The following is a 14939-nucleotide window of genomic DNA, read 5'->3' as shown; positions in this document are numbered from 1 at the left end:
CGCGGGTTTGCAATGACGATCGTTTCTACACCAATCACAATGCACACCTCAAACGTTATCCAGTAGTTGTCACTATCTGGACTGAAACTTGCCTCCCATCTTATGGCTTTGCAGTCTCTGTACATCGTAACGTCTGGAAATGGCATGGCTTCCGTGTGAAGCATTCTTATCGTTGGGTTGACACCATTTGCAATTTTGATATCATTTTGTAGACACCAGTCCACAAAAATTCTCCTACAGTATCATTTGAGCATAACAGGTCCCGTAACTCATGACGTGCGTTTGTGTCGTATCCCATCAACAGTGTTCTATTTGAGCTCTCAAAGATTTCAAGCGTGGATATAGTGACATTTTTCTGTGGAAAGTAAGCTGATTTTATATTTAACGTTAAATCGGCTGAAAACATCAGTGTTTCCGAGGAACTTTTCGGCAGTCCCTCCTTCTTCGGACCTTAGATGATTTCCACGCGTTCTCTCACTAGAATTAATACCTTACCACCATGCAGAGAATGTGACACCATGTGTTGGTATCCTTTGATTTTTAATGCACAGCACTTTTCTGCTTCTAAGTGTGTCTCCTAAAATAAACAGAAGACTACCATATCTTTGTGGAGTTTCTTCTCTAAGGCGATCCGCGTTGCTTTGGAGAGACCTCCATCATTCCACTGGGCTCCAAGAGTCATGAGACTGGTATTCTGTTATACATCTCCACTAAGTAGTAGTAGAAGCCTATGTATCCCAATCGAGGAACGCTCGCACCTGCAAAGGAGCAGTCTAATATATTTCTTTACCCCAGAGTGCCGATGCTGCTACTTTCTCCTTCTCTTGTGGTAGAAGTCCTGTTTCTCGTCACAATCCTGTCGGAGAGTGTGTGATAGGGGCAGTTGGATTCCTTCTGGACGGAGTACTAGACCCTCGCACCACGATGAGGTGGTCGGAATCACAATGTATATTTCAAAATTTTTAATAAAATATGTATGAAAGTGTCCTGTTGATGTAATGTAGTACGGTTATAGGACATGAAAAATGAGTTTTATTCCACCTTAGTTAATTATGTTTATTTAATGGATATTTTTTTACGTTTATATTATTTTGGATAATAGAAGTATGTTGCGAGTGTGTGTATATACAAATATTATAATGAGAGCAGTAACAATAAGAGAAGTGATAACAAATATTTAATGGTCGGGAAGAATTGAAGCACGCAAATGATGGTAAACAGTAATTTTGTGCAAAATAGTAAGAGCGAGAAAGAGTGCACGAACAATATTATAAAAGGAGACACAGACAGGAAAATGAGTATGCGCAATGTTAACACAAATATGGCGGTTGGAATCATAATACGTATGTATATGGTGGAAGAGACAGTAAGTGAGAAATAAAATTGAGTGTACTGGTCAAATGGAGCCGACGAAGCATGTGATGTGATAGAAGCAGTAGACGGAAGAGAAGAAGGAATAATATGTAATGCGGTGGAACAATGTGTAACAAGACACAGCGCACCGCAAAAAAATAATACATTAGTATTTAAAAGAAGGTGCCGATAATACCCTCTATTACACTTGGATATGGATGAATAAAACAGAAGAACTTATATTAAAAGCGACGATTTTTAAGCCGGCGAATACTGTTGATTTACACAGTTACAGCAGAGGTGAGGCAATTGAATGAGATTATGTCATATATTTGGAGACGAGGCTAATACAACAACTTATATGAGGATAAATGTACCGAGAGGTTACAAATAGTTCTGATTGTAAAAAAAATTTCGTGTCGTAGCTGCAAAAGCCAGGCAGCACGCAAGTCGGCCAAAATGTGTTTGTACAAAAAAAAAGAAGATAACAAACCGAAAAACTCCAGAACCAAGACTCCAACACTGCGCTTTCAAACAAATCTATCCCCTCCATAACCGCAGCCGACGTCGGAAGCCACGATCAGTTTGGACTTGCACGAGGACCGTCAGATACAGAGGTAGCCAGGCGACGCGACACCGGGGCCGTGACTTTTTGCCAACGTACAATTCGAATTTCTGTTAAGCCGAACAAGAGCAATTACAACCCAGGCACCTACTGTGCTGCATAACAAGAGCGGCCAGGTGAGCAAACCATGTGACACAATTCGGTGCGGCGATAACGTAAGACGCGGCTGTATCAAGACGCTAACAGATAAACTTAGCAAAGCACAAGCAGCAGCGGGCAGCAAAGTCAAAATGCAATTACTCTCGAACGAGCTAAAGCGCAAGGAGGTCGCAGCGACTAAAATATAGTCATCCAGCCAGACCGCCCATACAGCCGCAGCGATGAAAAGGAACAGGGCAGTATCTTACAATTTTCTCGCAGATCTCAGGGCTGGCCACGAGAACACTGGAGAAGAGACAATTGTAGCAGAGATGTTAAAGTCAAAAATTGAAAGTGATAACTTACATATTATAATTAGTGAGTTGTTTGTCTTTCAAAGTATCTTCAATATGAAAAACAGACCAATAATAAACTACCTAATCAAGAAAACGCAAGAAATATTAATATAAAAGTCTAGTAGAGCATTCTACAGCGGTATTAGTACATTCACAAAAGCTAATATAAGCGATCAGCACTTAAAAGGCACTCACACAATCTTGTGATGAAAGGCAAACGGACATAGGGGAGACAGTGAGGGTCAAAATAAGCCTAAATGCACAATAGTTTTCGGAAGGGTGCAAGGTGCTAGAAAAGAGCACGAAAAGCAGAAAACAAAGAAATCGCAGCAATCATTAAGAAAATTCTCGCAAACAAGGCGTAAACGCAAGCGGGGAATTACTGTGCACAAACATGACCGGATGGCTAACATATTAAAACCAACTTAGAAACAACATCCATTCTCAGTTTCACGCTACATACGGTCAAGCACTGATATTTGCACGAATGACAAAAGTAAATAGAAATATGAAAATAACTAGGGGTAGTGCTGAAATGAGTATATATAGAGTGCTTTCTCTGTGTATTTATCTCTATGTGCTAGCAGAAAAGACCGAGTCAGTAAGACAGACAGAATAAAAGCTTTAGAAACAATAAATCTCCAATTGGAAAAAAACGTAACATCAAAAAAGAGTTCACCAACAAACCCAAGGTAAGAGGCAACAAAATGTACACCGAAAAACAATGAAAAAGCTCAAATAAATCTACAAAGCGCAACTATCAGCAAGATTAGGTTTAACCATTTCACAGTATCGCCAATTGACAAGAAAACAGTGATGTAGCTAACTGGTAAGCGCCTGCACTTTTGTAGACGTTTGGTCGAGAAACTGCGATGTTAGTTACAATACTGGTGCTTACAAAAGTGGTAACTGAAAATATATTTCAACACTGATATAACACGCAAATATGGAAACTTAAAGCGTTTAATATAGAGAGAATAGGGTAGAGATGAAAAAAACAGAGGAAAGAATGGAAGAGGTTATTTTGTGGACAAGACTTGCAAGCTGTTGCATTGTTTATAGGCCAACCCACAGACGACTCACCTCCATGCGGTCAGTCAGGGGCGCATTAGTAACGTCGGAAAACATCAAGGTTCTCCCTCTTTTCAACACCAACAAAAAGACACACAAGCATAACACCAAAACCACGGTAGTAACAGAAAAAGGGTACCGCCAAGAATAAGTAGACGATGTTGTTAATAGCCACAGCCTTACTTGTAACAGCCAACGTAGCGATGGGAGAACCAGGAACAGCAGCTAACGCGGTCAAGGACGAGTGTACTGAGAGAAAGTACCTGGCCAACTTGCTTACGCATTTTTCAGGCAAACTAAACAACCTGTTTGGTACAGTTCAAGCCTTGAGCAAACAACAAAAGCAACTCAGACTCGCAGCGGAACAACATGCAATGACTAAGGTCGGAATGGCATATACACTGCTAGAGGCAATTTCATCGCAGCGACTAGATAAGGCAATCAGCAAACAGCAGGCGGCAACAACCACCGTAACTCAGCTCTCAGAGCAGGTGGGGAGCAGGATAGGGCTATTACTGCTGTCCCGGGTGAAAGCCGGTGCCGCGACGGTAAAGTACACAACACCGGCCAAAGAGGACACAACAACACCCGCGAAAAACGGCGACTTCAGCACAAGATGCGGGGTCCATCCAATCGTGACACCGCCAGCTAACACAAAGTGCAACACGGAACCGGCCGACAGCGAGCTAAATAAGGCTGGCGAGCAGATAGCCAGCGAAACAAAACTTAAGTTTCTTAGTGCAACCACGATCAAAGCGATTCCATTGTTCGCTTCACTCCAGGCAAAGAGCACGCCAAGCACAACAGCGCCGCTAACAGCTAACGACGGATGCGGCAACAATGCTGGCGGCGGCACCAACGGCATAGCCATCCAAGGTTTAGCGACAGTAGACAAAACAATCGCGCATGACACAATACCAATCGAAACAGAAAACGCATGCAAAACACCAAAGCCAAACAGCAACGACGACCCCACAGAGACGGCCAACCTTGTCTACAAGGTCTGCCTGGCGCAAAAAGCTGACCTAGCGATGCAGCCGGCGCTCAGCAGCGAAACCCTAGACGAACTAGCAGCCGATACTACCGCACAAGAGGCAGCGCTAATCCTAACCGGTCAAAGCACAAAAGAGCAAGACGCAAACAAACGCAAAGCAGCAGTAGCGAATGTACTTGGTAAGGGAAAGGATACAGTTGCCAAGAAGTTTTTAGAGAAACTGACAGAAACTAACGTGGCTCTAAAGCTACAAGACGACGCTCAACCAGTGAGCATAGAGACGGCAAGCGGAAACAATTTCCACAAAGCACTGGCTTTATTTACGGCTCAAGCACACCAGCGATCGGTGCCACCAGAAAAACCCACCAATGCTGAGGGTTCTCCTAAGCAAGCAGACTCAGGAAGCAAAACAGAAAATAAGAAAGACGGGAGTAATACTGCTAAACCTGTATGCTGCACCTTTCAGAACCAGACAGCGTGTAACAACGGACAGAACCGCAAATGGGAAAATAATACTTGCAAGGATTCCAGTTTCCTTGTCAAAAATAAATTCTCCATGATGGTTTCTGCCTTTGTAAGTTTATTAGAATTCCACCTTTCTAAAGATTATTGCTCAAATTAATAGAATTTATGAAATATTACTATTTAGAGAGAATTTAATATATTTTAACACTTTTTGTAAAATCTTTTCGAACTGCTGAAAAGTTTTTGAGATATGAAAATATGAAGTTTTAGTAAGAAGTGTAAGAAAGTAGCTTATGTGTGTAAAGTAGTATAGTGATAGGGTATTAAAAGTGAGCTTTACTCTAATTTGTTTATTTCCTTGGCATTAGTTATGATTATAATAATGATAATAATAGGAGTCTGTTTTGACTTTGTATGCTAACATAATATGAGTGTGATGATGTTTAAAACTAAATGATAGGCCAAAATAAAAGCACTTAATACAATTGTAACGTGCTTTGACAAGAAGTGAGTGAGTGGTTGTAATAGTGAGAAGGAGTAATATGGCAAAAGAGAAGGAGATGGAACATGCGCAGCCTTATACACAAAAACAAGTATATTGATCGGAATCAGAATATACAAGGAGATGATTGAGAATACAATAAAGGAAAGACATAGTCAAGTGGAGAGACCAAATGGCCTCTCTACGTTAGCAGCGAAAACAGTGTTAGATGTATAAAATGTAAGAAGGGAAGAAAATATAGAATGGAATGAAAGAAGTACAACCACTAAGCACAAAAGAAAATGGTACAAGAAGAGACTATACACCACGCTTCACTCGAAAATAGATATAGATTATACTGCAGAGATATCAGTGTTGTTTTATTTGTTAATATTATCGTGAATACTAATATATAGCTTGAAACGAGGAAGTGGCGGAGGAAGGGATTGGGTAAGTGTGAGGTAATGTTGAAGTCTTATTTTCATCAGATATAGCAACAGTAGATAACATTTGCGGTCAAAAATAATATATTATTGGTATAAAAAAGTTTCTAAGATAGAAATATCAATGGATTACCGTGTGAAGAAAAAGAATAATAAAAACATGGAAACAGCTTAAAATATCGTCTGCATCAAGTCATAGAGAAACATTGTGTGAAGTACAGAAATTGTGTTATGATACTTTGGCCCTCCCCTTCCGGCTCAATGGAAAACCGTTGAATTTTCTCAATAACCTGCTAATTAATACAATAATACACATGCGGCATTGATAGAGCGTGTAAAAAACTTCAAAACAAAAGAGTACGGTTACATCAGAAATTTTCGAACAAGACGAGCGACAGATAAGCAACAATGATAACAGAATAGGATTAGAAATGAAATGCACACGAAATAAGTATAAGTACTATATTTTTGTAGGCATTGCGTCTGTAGGATAGAAGCTGACCAGTGATATAAACCTATAGTGACCACAATTTTAAATTTCTTTAGATGTAGATACAAAACAAGCTAGCTTAATGTTAAAATTACAGGCTATTATGCTGAAACACGTGTCTTTCTACTTTACTAATGTCGAAAAACACCCATGTGGTATTTTAATTTTTCTTTTCCTCTTGGAATCCCTAAAGAATCAAGGGAGCTCCCCGTAAATTTCCATAGATTATTACACATTTGGTGGAGTTTTTGCTATTGGTGATATATAAGCAGACTGTGGAAGATACTGGTGAGTATATTGTCTGTAATGGTTACTGAGCGGCGAAGGTATGAAATAGAGTGTTATGCAACGAAAAAAGAAAGCAACTGAAATATTCATATGTAACTGTAGTACGACACTCCTTGTTCCTTCAAATTTAGCTTATAATGTGTCCCCTCTTTTATTTAAATTTATTTGTTTTTCATATTACTTTTTATACACATTCTTTGAATAGACTAGACAACCGAGTAAATTTTTAGCTATAATGAGCATTGCGTAGAAAACATGAATGTATTTTCTGTTTCCATGTCATGCTCCACAATTTTGGTTTTGTATCAATGGACACTTATTTAATGCTTAATTGTTGTAGAAATGGCTTGAACTGGACAGAAAACATTGGCACAGAGTGAGGCGCATTCACCTTGCAAAAAACTAAGTACACTTTTAACAAGGAAAGGAAAAGAAATAAGGGAGAACCTTTAAGCACCGTAGATGGGGCGGAAGTTTTCGGACACTAAGCTAGTGCTAGCGATTTGCTTAACCCTATCTGCACAAATAAAACCTGATGATCACACAAGCGCTTTGAACGTAGAGGAACTCAGTTACCTTTGCAAAACAATAGTTCTAACCAAAGCAAAAATAACACACTTCGATAATTCCGACTTGGATTCTTCCCCAATAGTCAAGCTGAAACTGCTTAACATTTCGCTCAGTGAAACTTCATGAAAGGAGAAATTCTCTAAATTACAAGGTTCCAAACCAGAGATCCCGGACTATTGTAAATTTTCCGACGAAATAGACAATTGCAAAGGGAAATATGCAGCATGGGAAGCGGCAGTAAAGAGCTCAAAATACAAGATGAATCTTCCGGGCAAGTTCGCATACAAGAAAAGCATCTCAACTGCGCCAGACTGACGAATGCACTTGATCGTGCAAGCCACGCTGGAAAAAGCCCTTCTAACACGATCCGGCTACGATTCAATCGACAGGAAGACAGCACAAAACTTTAGAACAACTGTAAAAACCGAACTGTAAAACTTAATCTACAAAAACACAGTGTCTCTATAACCTCTTTATACTCATAGAAAACTTTACAATCGTTAAGGTACACACACGTTCAGATAAACCGCATATGCAGCATCTACCAAATCTCAACTAGCAGCTTCATGACGCTTAAGCCAGAGAAGGGTTAAAAGTTAAGAGGATCCGATGTAAAGAAGAACCCACAGCTTTATTTGCCGTCGACCGCAATTGATTGGTGTTTCCTGATATTCAAATAACATAAGAGAAGTTTCTATAAATTAAAACCAGCCATTTCAGGTGAAGAACGCACAAGCACGACAAAAACAGCAACGAAAAACCTCCCACACTTCGTCTAATACCCCCAGCACTCCAAAAAAAAGCGAATGAAAAGTTCACAAAAATTAGTTTTTTTTAACCAGTGCAGCAGCCCTACTGGCCTTGCCACAGCACTAAGCCAGAGGCGCTCAAGAAGGCATCAAAGAAGCTGACTGGAAGCAGCTATGTAAACTTGTTGTTGACCTAATGTCAACGCCAAAACCAGCAATGCAGCACATAAAATCTTTCAAACAGGCTGGGATACAATTTTCTTGCGCATTCCTTGCAGATGTAGACCGTGGAGGGAAGACTAAAAGCTGAGGCTCTAGGCACGGCTGTGCTTCAAACCGCTCACAAAGAAACAAATAACCTAGTAAGCTATGCAGAAAAAGCGGCGACAGCTCTGAAAACAACAGCCGCATTACGAGGGCACATCGAAGAAATCTTCAACATCCTAGAAACAGGCAGCAAAGACTGTACAAACTCCTATTGCACAGGCAATGCCGGCAGCACCGGCGCAGAGACACCCAAGATAGGTGAAACCAAATGTGTAACGGAGAACTGGACAGACGCTTCAGACCCTACCAAAGTAAGAACAGACATCCTAACAAATACAGGCTTTATGTTAGACAGCATCGCAGATCTAACAGCCGGCGGCAGTGCCACAAAGTATGGATTCTTCAACGCGGGAACGCCAGGAACATCGGCGCACGGGAAAGATAGCGGCGCAAAATTCGCAAAAGGCATATGGTCGCTGAGAGCGACCAACACCGTAGCACAGGTCGACCAAAAGAACATTAATCCAACAAATGAGTGGGACGCCAAAGTGCTGGCGAAAGCAGCGCACCAAGACTTGGCTTCTTAAACACAGATACGCTGGTAAAAACAACAACATAGGGGGCGGACATACTAAAAGGTGCCGCCATTCAAGCAAAAGCCAAAGCAACACTGAAGAAACTACTGATGTTACAAGAACCAGAAATGCCAGCGGCCAAAAAAAAAAAAGAAGAAGCCACAAGAATATTGAAAGAACAAGCAGACCCGTCAGGCACAAAAATTGACAAACTCTTGACAGCAATTGGAAACGAGAAGATAATAGACGTGACACAAGTCCATGAGCGCAGCCGCAAGATTAACACAATACCAGAAAGCAACAGTGCGCGAAGTATTTTAGCATTCAAAATGCTAAGCGTGGTAAACGACCTAGACCAAGCATTGAAAGCTGCGGCAGAAAACTATTCTGGAACTAAGGCACAAAACCTGCCGAAATCTAGAAAATGCAAGCAACACGAAACTACAGGACCTTGCCAAAAAGAGGGTTGTGAATTTGATGAAACCAAAACACCAAGATGCTTTCCAAAACCGAGTGAGACCAAAGAAGAGAAAAAAGACAAGCAAGATGGGAAAACAAACACCACAGGAAACAATTATTTTGTAATTCATAAAGTTCCTCTTTTGCTTGCGTTTTTCTTGCTATGGAAAATTTTTCAGGACTTTTTCTAAATTTGATAAAATTGATAAATTTAGAAAAAATCCTGAAAAAAAATGTAAATTGGTGAAATTTTTGAAAATCTAAATTTCGTAAAATCTGCGTAACTGTGGCATATTGGTGTAAAATAGTAGGGTGTTACGATATGAACAATGAGTACTATTCTAATTTAGTTTATTTCCTTTATGTTATAGAGATGAGATAAAATTATATTACAAGTAATAGCAATGATATAACAATGATATGGGAGTTTTCTCAGTGTATATATAGTATTGTTATAAGATTACCAGTGGGGAGTGCTTGCTAAGAAAAAACGAAAAATAAAATTTAAAGTGACAACCTGTAGCAAAGCAGCGCGTCACAAACGTAAAGGTAATGGTACTTTATCAAACGTGAATTGCATTACTGAGAGTACGAAGTAAAACATAGCATTTTAAGAGGTCGCAGATCAACACAAAGCGAGCAAAGAAAAACAGTAGCTCTACCAAGAATCTACAAGATAACTTATATTTCATTTGGCAGTGTCACAAACTTTTAAGTAGACTTGCACGAAGATTGTTTATAATCTCATTCCATTAACTGAGTTCGGTGAGCGCCAAGTCAGTTCAGTGATAGCATCTATTTCTGAAATTTTCTTCGTGCCTTCGTGGGAGTTTCCCCCCACTGGCTCGGCTATCAGCCATCACCGTAGAGCCCTGAGATGCTATCGGTCTGGCGACTGTGGTAGAGTCTCCCTTTTAATTCATCCTAACACCTCTATAATTTTTGTTGTAGCTCCGCAGTTGAACGGAATACAGCAGATGGGGCAAGAAGCCTCTTACCCCAGACTCTCCCAAAGATGTCAATTAGCAATCCTTTTGTTTTGATTTTTGTTATTCGTTTATTATTCTCTCCCTCTTTCTGTTTATGTCGCTTGTTGACTGCATATCCTCTCTGTCTCTGAGGGTGCCTGGACTATTCCTGCGTCCGGTGCTTTTCCTGCTAGCTCCACACTCGGCAATAAGGGGGGAAGTTGCAGAAGGGAGAGTGGGTTGTATGACTGTTACCTTAGGTGAGGACTTCACCTGTGGCCGGCTCCGTTCAACCGCAATGAGAAACTGCGCCAGCATTTTAGAAAAACATACATCCTGCACACACACACCTTCTACCGCAAACCTGACACGTAACTCCTTCAAACCGGGACAGCTCATCAGGTGCAGCGACGTTTCTTCGCAGTCGCCACGTTGGCTGATAACAGCGCGTTCTACCTTCATACCGTGCATCTTCTTTTGATGTAGGGTGAGGCCAGTTTTGCTAGCACACTGCCTTCCGCATGTCGGGCACACCAACATGGATGTGTTTGTATGCGGGGAATCCGTGGCACACGATTTTGTGCTTTTGCTGCATTTAAGCTCGACTCCCTCACCTTTGTGGAATGCCTTACAGTGTCGGATGAGGGAGTCCCTGCAACTGAGCACTTTTTGGCACACACCACACTGCACCTCGCCTTCCCCTGGGGACGTCAACGTTCCCCTCACGGGCACGCTTACGAGGGAATTGCACCACCACCACGGTACCGTCCTCCGTCACTATGCTCTTATGTTTGAATTTCTTGTGTAGTGACAGGGAAGAACGTGTACCGAAGCTCGCCTCACATAGGTCACATTGAAACGGCAGCTTCCGTGTATCCTGAGAGGCTGGCGCTGCTGGGGCTCTACCATCTCCTTGCACTGAGTCCTCGTTTTCTCGCCCCCTTTTCACGCGGCAACTACTGCTGCCTATGCCATGTATTGTTCTAAGGTGGTGTAATAGTCGGCCTGGCACTGCGAATTGGGAGGCACAGAAGGGTACAATGAAGCACCTGCGGTCTCATCGGGACTCGTGTGCTCGATGGTAGAGGAACGATCGCCACCACTGGAGAGGGCTCCGGGGGGATATCCACTGCAGGTGTTGCATCGCCGTATTTGATCCTCCGGAGGGCATCAGCTCGCACAAAGCCATGTTTGTTTACCATTTGCGTTACAGCACTCGAGCGGCATTGGTATGTGGCATCACATTCCGTACATTTGGTCGGTTCGGAGGTTCTCTGAAGAGTGCGTGTCGCAACAGTTGGGGCTGTTTGTTTTGTTGGCCCTATCTCTGCATGTTGCGGGTTGCACCATCGGCACTGTGGAGGCACACTCGGGTTGATCTTTCGCAACATCCATCCATAGTGCCTTGAAGACCCAACCCGAAAGCGTGCCAGTGCCGTTTCTTCTTCCCTCGTCAGTTCTTCTTTATGTTTTGTTGGAAAGTGGTTGCCCGTGATACCAAACCTATGAGTGTTCTCATGGACTTCTTCCGACCTAAGCACTCGCTTCGTATAAGCAATGATGTCGGGGATCCATGTATTTCGCAACTGTGGTAAATCAGCGGCCCTTTTCGCCATGTCATCGTAAACCTCATTCCGTTTCACGCCACAATGGCCAAACACAAATTGCAGTCGGATACGTATCTTCCTTCTCTGAACTTGAAGCAGAAGCCTCCATAGTCGTCTTAGAATTGGGTCCGTTACGGCTAGGGGGCCTGTCTGCAGTGCTGTTAACATTGACAGCGATTCAGAGAAGATGGACAACCTGCTCGGTGTGCTTCTGTATGCCTGAAGCCATTTCAGCAGCCGTTGCAGTCCTATCTCTAATGCTACGCATTCCGCTCGGTAACTGCATGAGAGTTCCCCTGCTCCGGTCTTGGGTGCACAAATCAGCGTGTTGTTTCTATAGAGCAGGGCAGTTGATCCGGACTTATCACCGAGGGACACGGATCCATCAGTCCACAATTCGTAGTGCTCTCGCCGCGGTGGCTCCTTCCCCCTCCGCGCAAAATGCCGTGCAATCCACTGTTTGGAAGCCTCCCTTTTGACATCGTCAGGGTCATCAGCGCACACAGGCTTTATCTGCGTGTGAAATATCGGTCGGCAGCTGTGGCGGAGCGTCGATGTCTCTGGTGGGTGCTCGCGTGGCTCAATGCGGAGGTGGGGGTAGGACCGCATGATGCGGGAATGTAAGACTCTGACTGGGTGTTTGCTGTGGTATACTTCTTCAGCACTGCAGCGCAAACATCCGCCTCGTGACTCACACATCAGCATGAATTTCATGCTGCGCACAAGAGTGGTCGTCTTGAGTGGCAGGAGGTTTGCTTCCAGCAGAGAGTCCTCTTTGCGCGTCCCATGCGGTATGCCGGCTATGATGCGACTGGCTTTGTGTTGTGCTGATGCAAGGAGTTCGCGACTTTGTTCCGAAGCGTCCCAGTACCATACCTCAATGTCATACATGGTTTGTGCCTGTACGAGTGCTAGATAAAAAGCTCTCAGCACTTGTCGTCTTGGCCCCCATGTAGAAGCTGAGATGGCTGCTATCTGCAGTAGTCGGAAGTCCATCTTGCGTCTCGTCTCGGCTGCATGTGTTGCCATCCCTTGCAGACACTGGAATGTTACTCCTAGAAGCTTCGGTGTCCTGTCAGCTCCTATTATTTCGCCGTCCAGTTGTAATGTAAGGGGGTGACGCTCTATACACCCGAAGAGTGTGCACTTTGTTTTCGCTACGTTGACAGACATGAAGTACTCTTTTGACCACTGTAACACCACGTTTAGACCGCACTGTAGTGTGTGGTTGATGACATCCCTCTCTTTGTGTGTCTCGCAAGCAGCGTTAGGTCGTCTGCAAAGAATCCGTGCTGCAGTAACGGCACTTCTGCAAGGCGTTGCTGGCTCAACGAGTTCATGACAATAATGAACATGATTGGGCCAAGGACAGTTCCTTGTGGCACTCCTCGCTCAAATGTTCTGCTTCTGGAAAGCTTCTCCTTGAATCTCACTCTGCCAGTTCGGTTACTCAGAAATGATACGCACCACTTCACAATGTGGGGTGATACCTTCATTCTGTGCATTTCCCTCGAAATTTTGTCGTGGTCTACTGTATCGAATGCCTTCTCGTAGTCAACGAATACAGCACCCGTACGAGATTGGTGTGTGGGACGGCAGAGGGCAGCGCGGACGTGCAGGAGTTGTTCGAGCGTTGAGCATCCGGGGCGAAAGCCTGATTGCTGCGGCGTCAGCTGGGACTCAACAGTGTCTCTAAGTCTCGCGGCAATTATGCGTTCCATGACTTTGCAGAGACAGCTCGTGAGCGTCACAGGCCTGTAAGAATCGAGGTCCTCCGCCTTTTTTCCGGCCTTCAGGATGGGGATGATAACGCCAGTCTTCCATGCAGGCGGCACGACTCCCGTTCGTAGGCTCTCATTGAATAGCCTCAGAACAACATTCAGCGCTGTTCTGCCGAGATGTTGCAGTGCCTCGTTGTATAAGCAATCAGGTCCGGCTGCGGATCCACACGGTAGCAGTTTGATCGATCTCCGTAGTTCAGCCATCGTGATGGGACTGAACTCACTCGCTATCGTCTTTATGGGTGCCGGTGGGTGTGAGTCGGGGTGCCTTCTTGCGCGGGACGAGTACAGCTTACTGAACCTCTCAGCTTGACGGTAGTCCGTGATGGCCGCGTTATCAACAAGTAACGCCGGTGTGGTTAGTGGTCGTGGCGCATATACCTTCTTTACAATGTGCCAACTGCAGCGGTCTGACACCGCAAGTCTGGAGCATAGCGTGCTCCATCTCTTCTTTGTGGTACGGTCCAGGATCTGCTTACGCGTGGCTACCAACTTTTCCCTTCGGTTGGATGGTCCGCATCCAGCGATCTCTTCATCGAGTTTCGCGAGCTCAGGTGTCCAATGTGGTGCCGTTGCTCTGTAGCCACGGGGGACGGAGACCTTCGTCGCAATGCGGATGGCGGAGCTCAATTTCTGTTCCAGGGTGTTGACGTTCTTCTCTCTACCAATTTTCCTGCAGAGCTCGTCAACCTTGAGACGGAAATTCCTCCAGTCAGCTTTTAGCCATGCGTACATGGGCTTTCGAAGCCGTGGGCAGCTCAGTGCATCTGTGCCGTCTCCAACGACAACGTCGAAAAATATGTGATGGTGATCGCTATCGGGAGAATACAGCGATGTCCACGTGTACACTGTGCAATTCCTTGACAGTGTCACATCAGGGGTGGACTCCCCGTGGTGGCGCGCGTACCTGGTGCACTCACCAGTGTTGCAGACCAGAAACTGGTTGTCAATGCACCACTGTGTGAGGGTTTCACCCTTGGTATTTGGTGGGCTCGCGCGATCCCATGCCAACGCGTGTGCGTTAGCGTCTGCACCGATGAGCTGGGCACCGTCAGTCGTCAGAAGCGTATCTAGGTCAGTTGCCGTGAAGGTGTGTTTTGGTGGGATGTATGCCGACGTGACGGTCAGCGCCGTTCCACGTGCAAGGTGAATTGTTGCATGCACTTGTTCAATGCGACCAACAACGGCCATACCGGTCTCGACTGGTGGGTCCTCCCTCACTAGTATTGATACACCACCTCCTTTGCAGTTACGAGCTATTCCGTGATGTTGGTAGCCAGCAACGCTAAAGCAAGCCGCCTCTCCAGGCGTCATCCTTG

At 44.2% G+C, this 14939-nt stretch overlaps 1 protein-coding gene and 2 pseudogenes across 1 annotated transcript, besides 4 other annotated features; all 3 read left to right on the top strand.

The window, feature by feature from the left end:
• Positions 1–940: part of a mobile genetic element that runs on past the window's edge.
• Positions 1–14939: part of a sequence feature (sequence corresponds to BAC RPCI93-26C7) that runs on past both edges of the window.
• On the top strand, positions 3642–5099 carry Tb927.5.4810 (variant surface glycoprotein (VSG, atypical), putative; the record flags this gene model as incomplete). Its single annotated transcript, XM_840044.1, has 1 exon — positions 3642–5099. One exon carries the CDS (start codon positions 3642–3644, stop codon positions 5097–5099), a length of 1458 nt encoding a protein of 485 aa, XP_845137.1.
• Positions 7107–7682, top strand: Tb927.5.4800 (annotated as a pseudogene).
• Tb927.5.4790 lies at positions 8021–9455 on the top strand (annotated as a pseudogene).
• Positions 10063–10306: a mobile genetic element.
• Positions 10063–14939: part of a mobile genetic element that runs on past the window's edge.

The sequence above is a fragment of the Trypanosoma brucei genome, chromosome 5 (assembly GCF_000002445.2).
Source record: "Trypanosoma brucei brucei TREU927 chromosome 5, complete sequence".
In the NCBI taxonomy this organism is placed as follows: domain Eukaryota; phylum Euglenozoa; class Kinetoplastea; order Trypanosomatida; family Trypanosomatidae; genus Trypanosoma; species Trypanosoma brucei.
The sequence above is the reverse complement of the archived record's forward strand: the minus strand, read 5'-3'. Positions and strand labels throughout refer to the sequence as shown.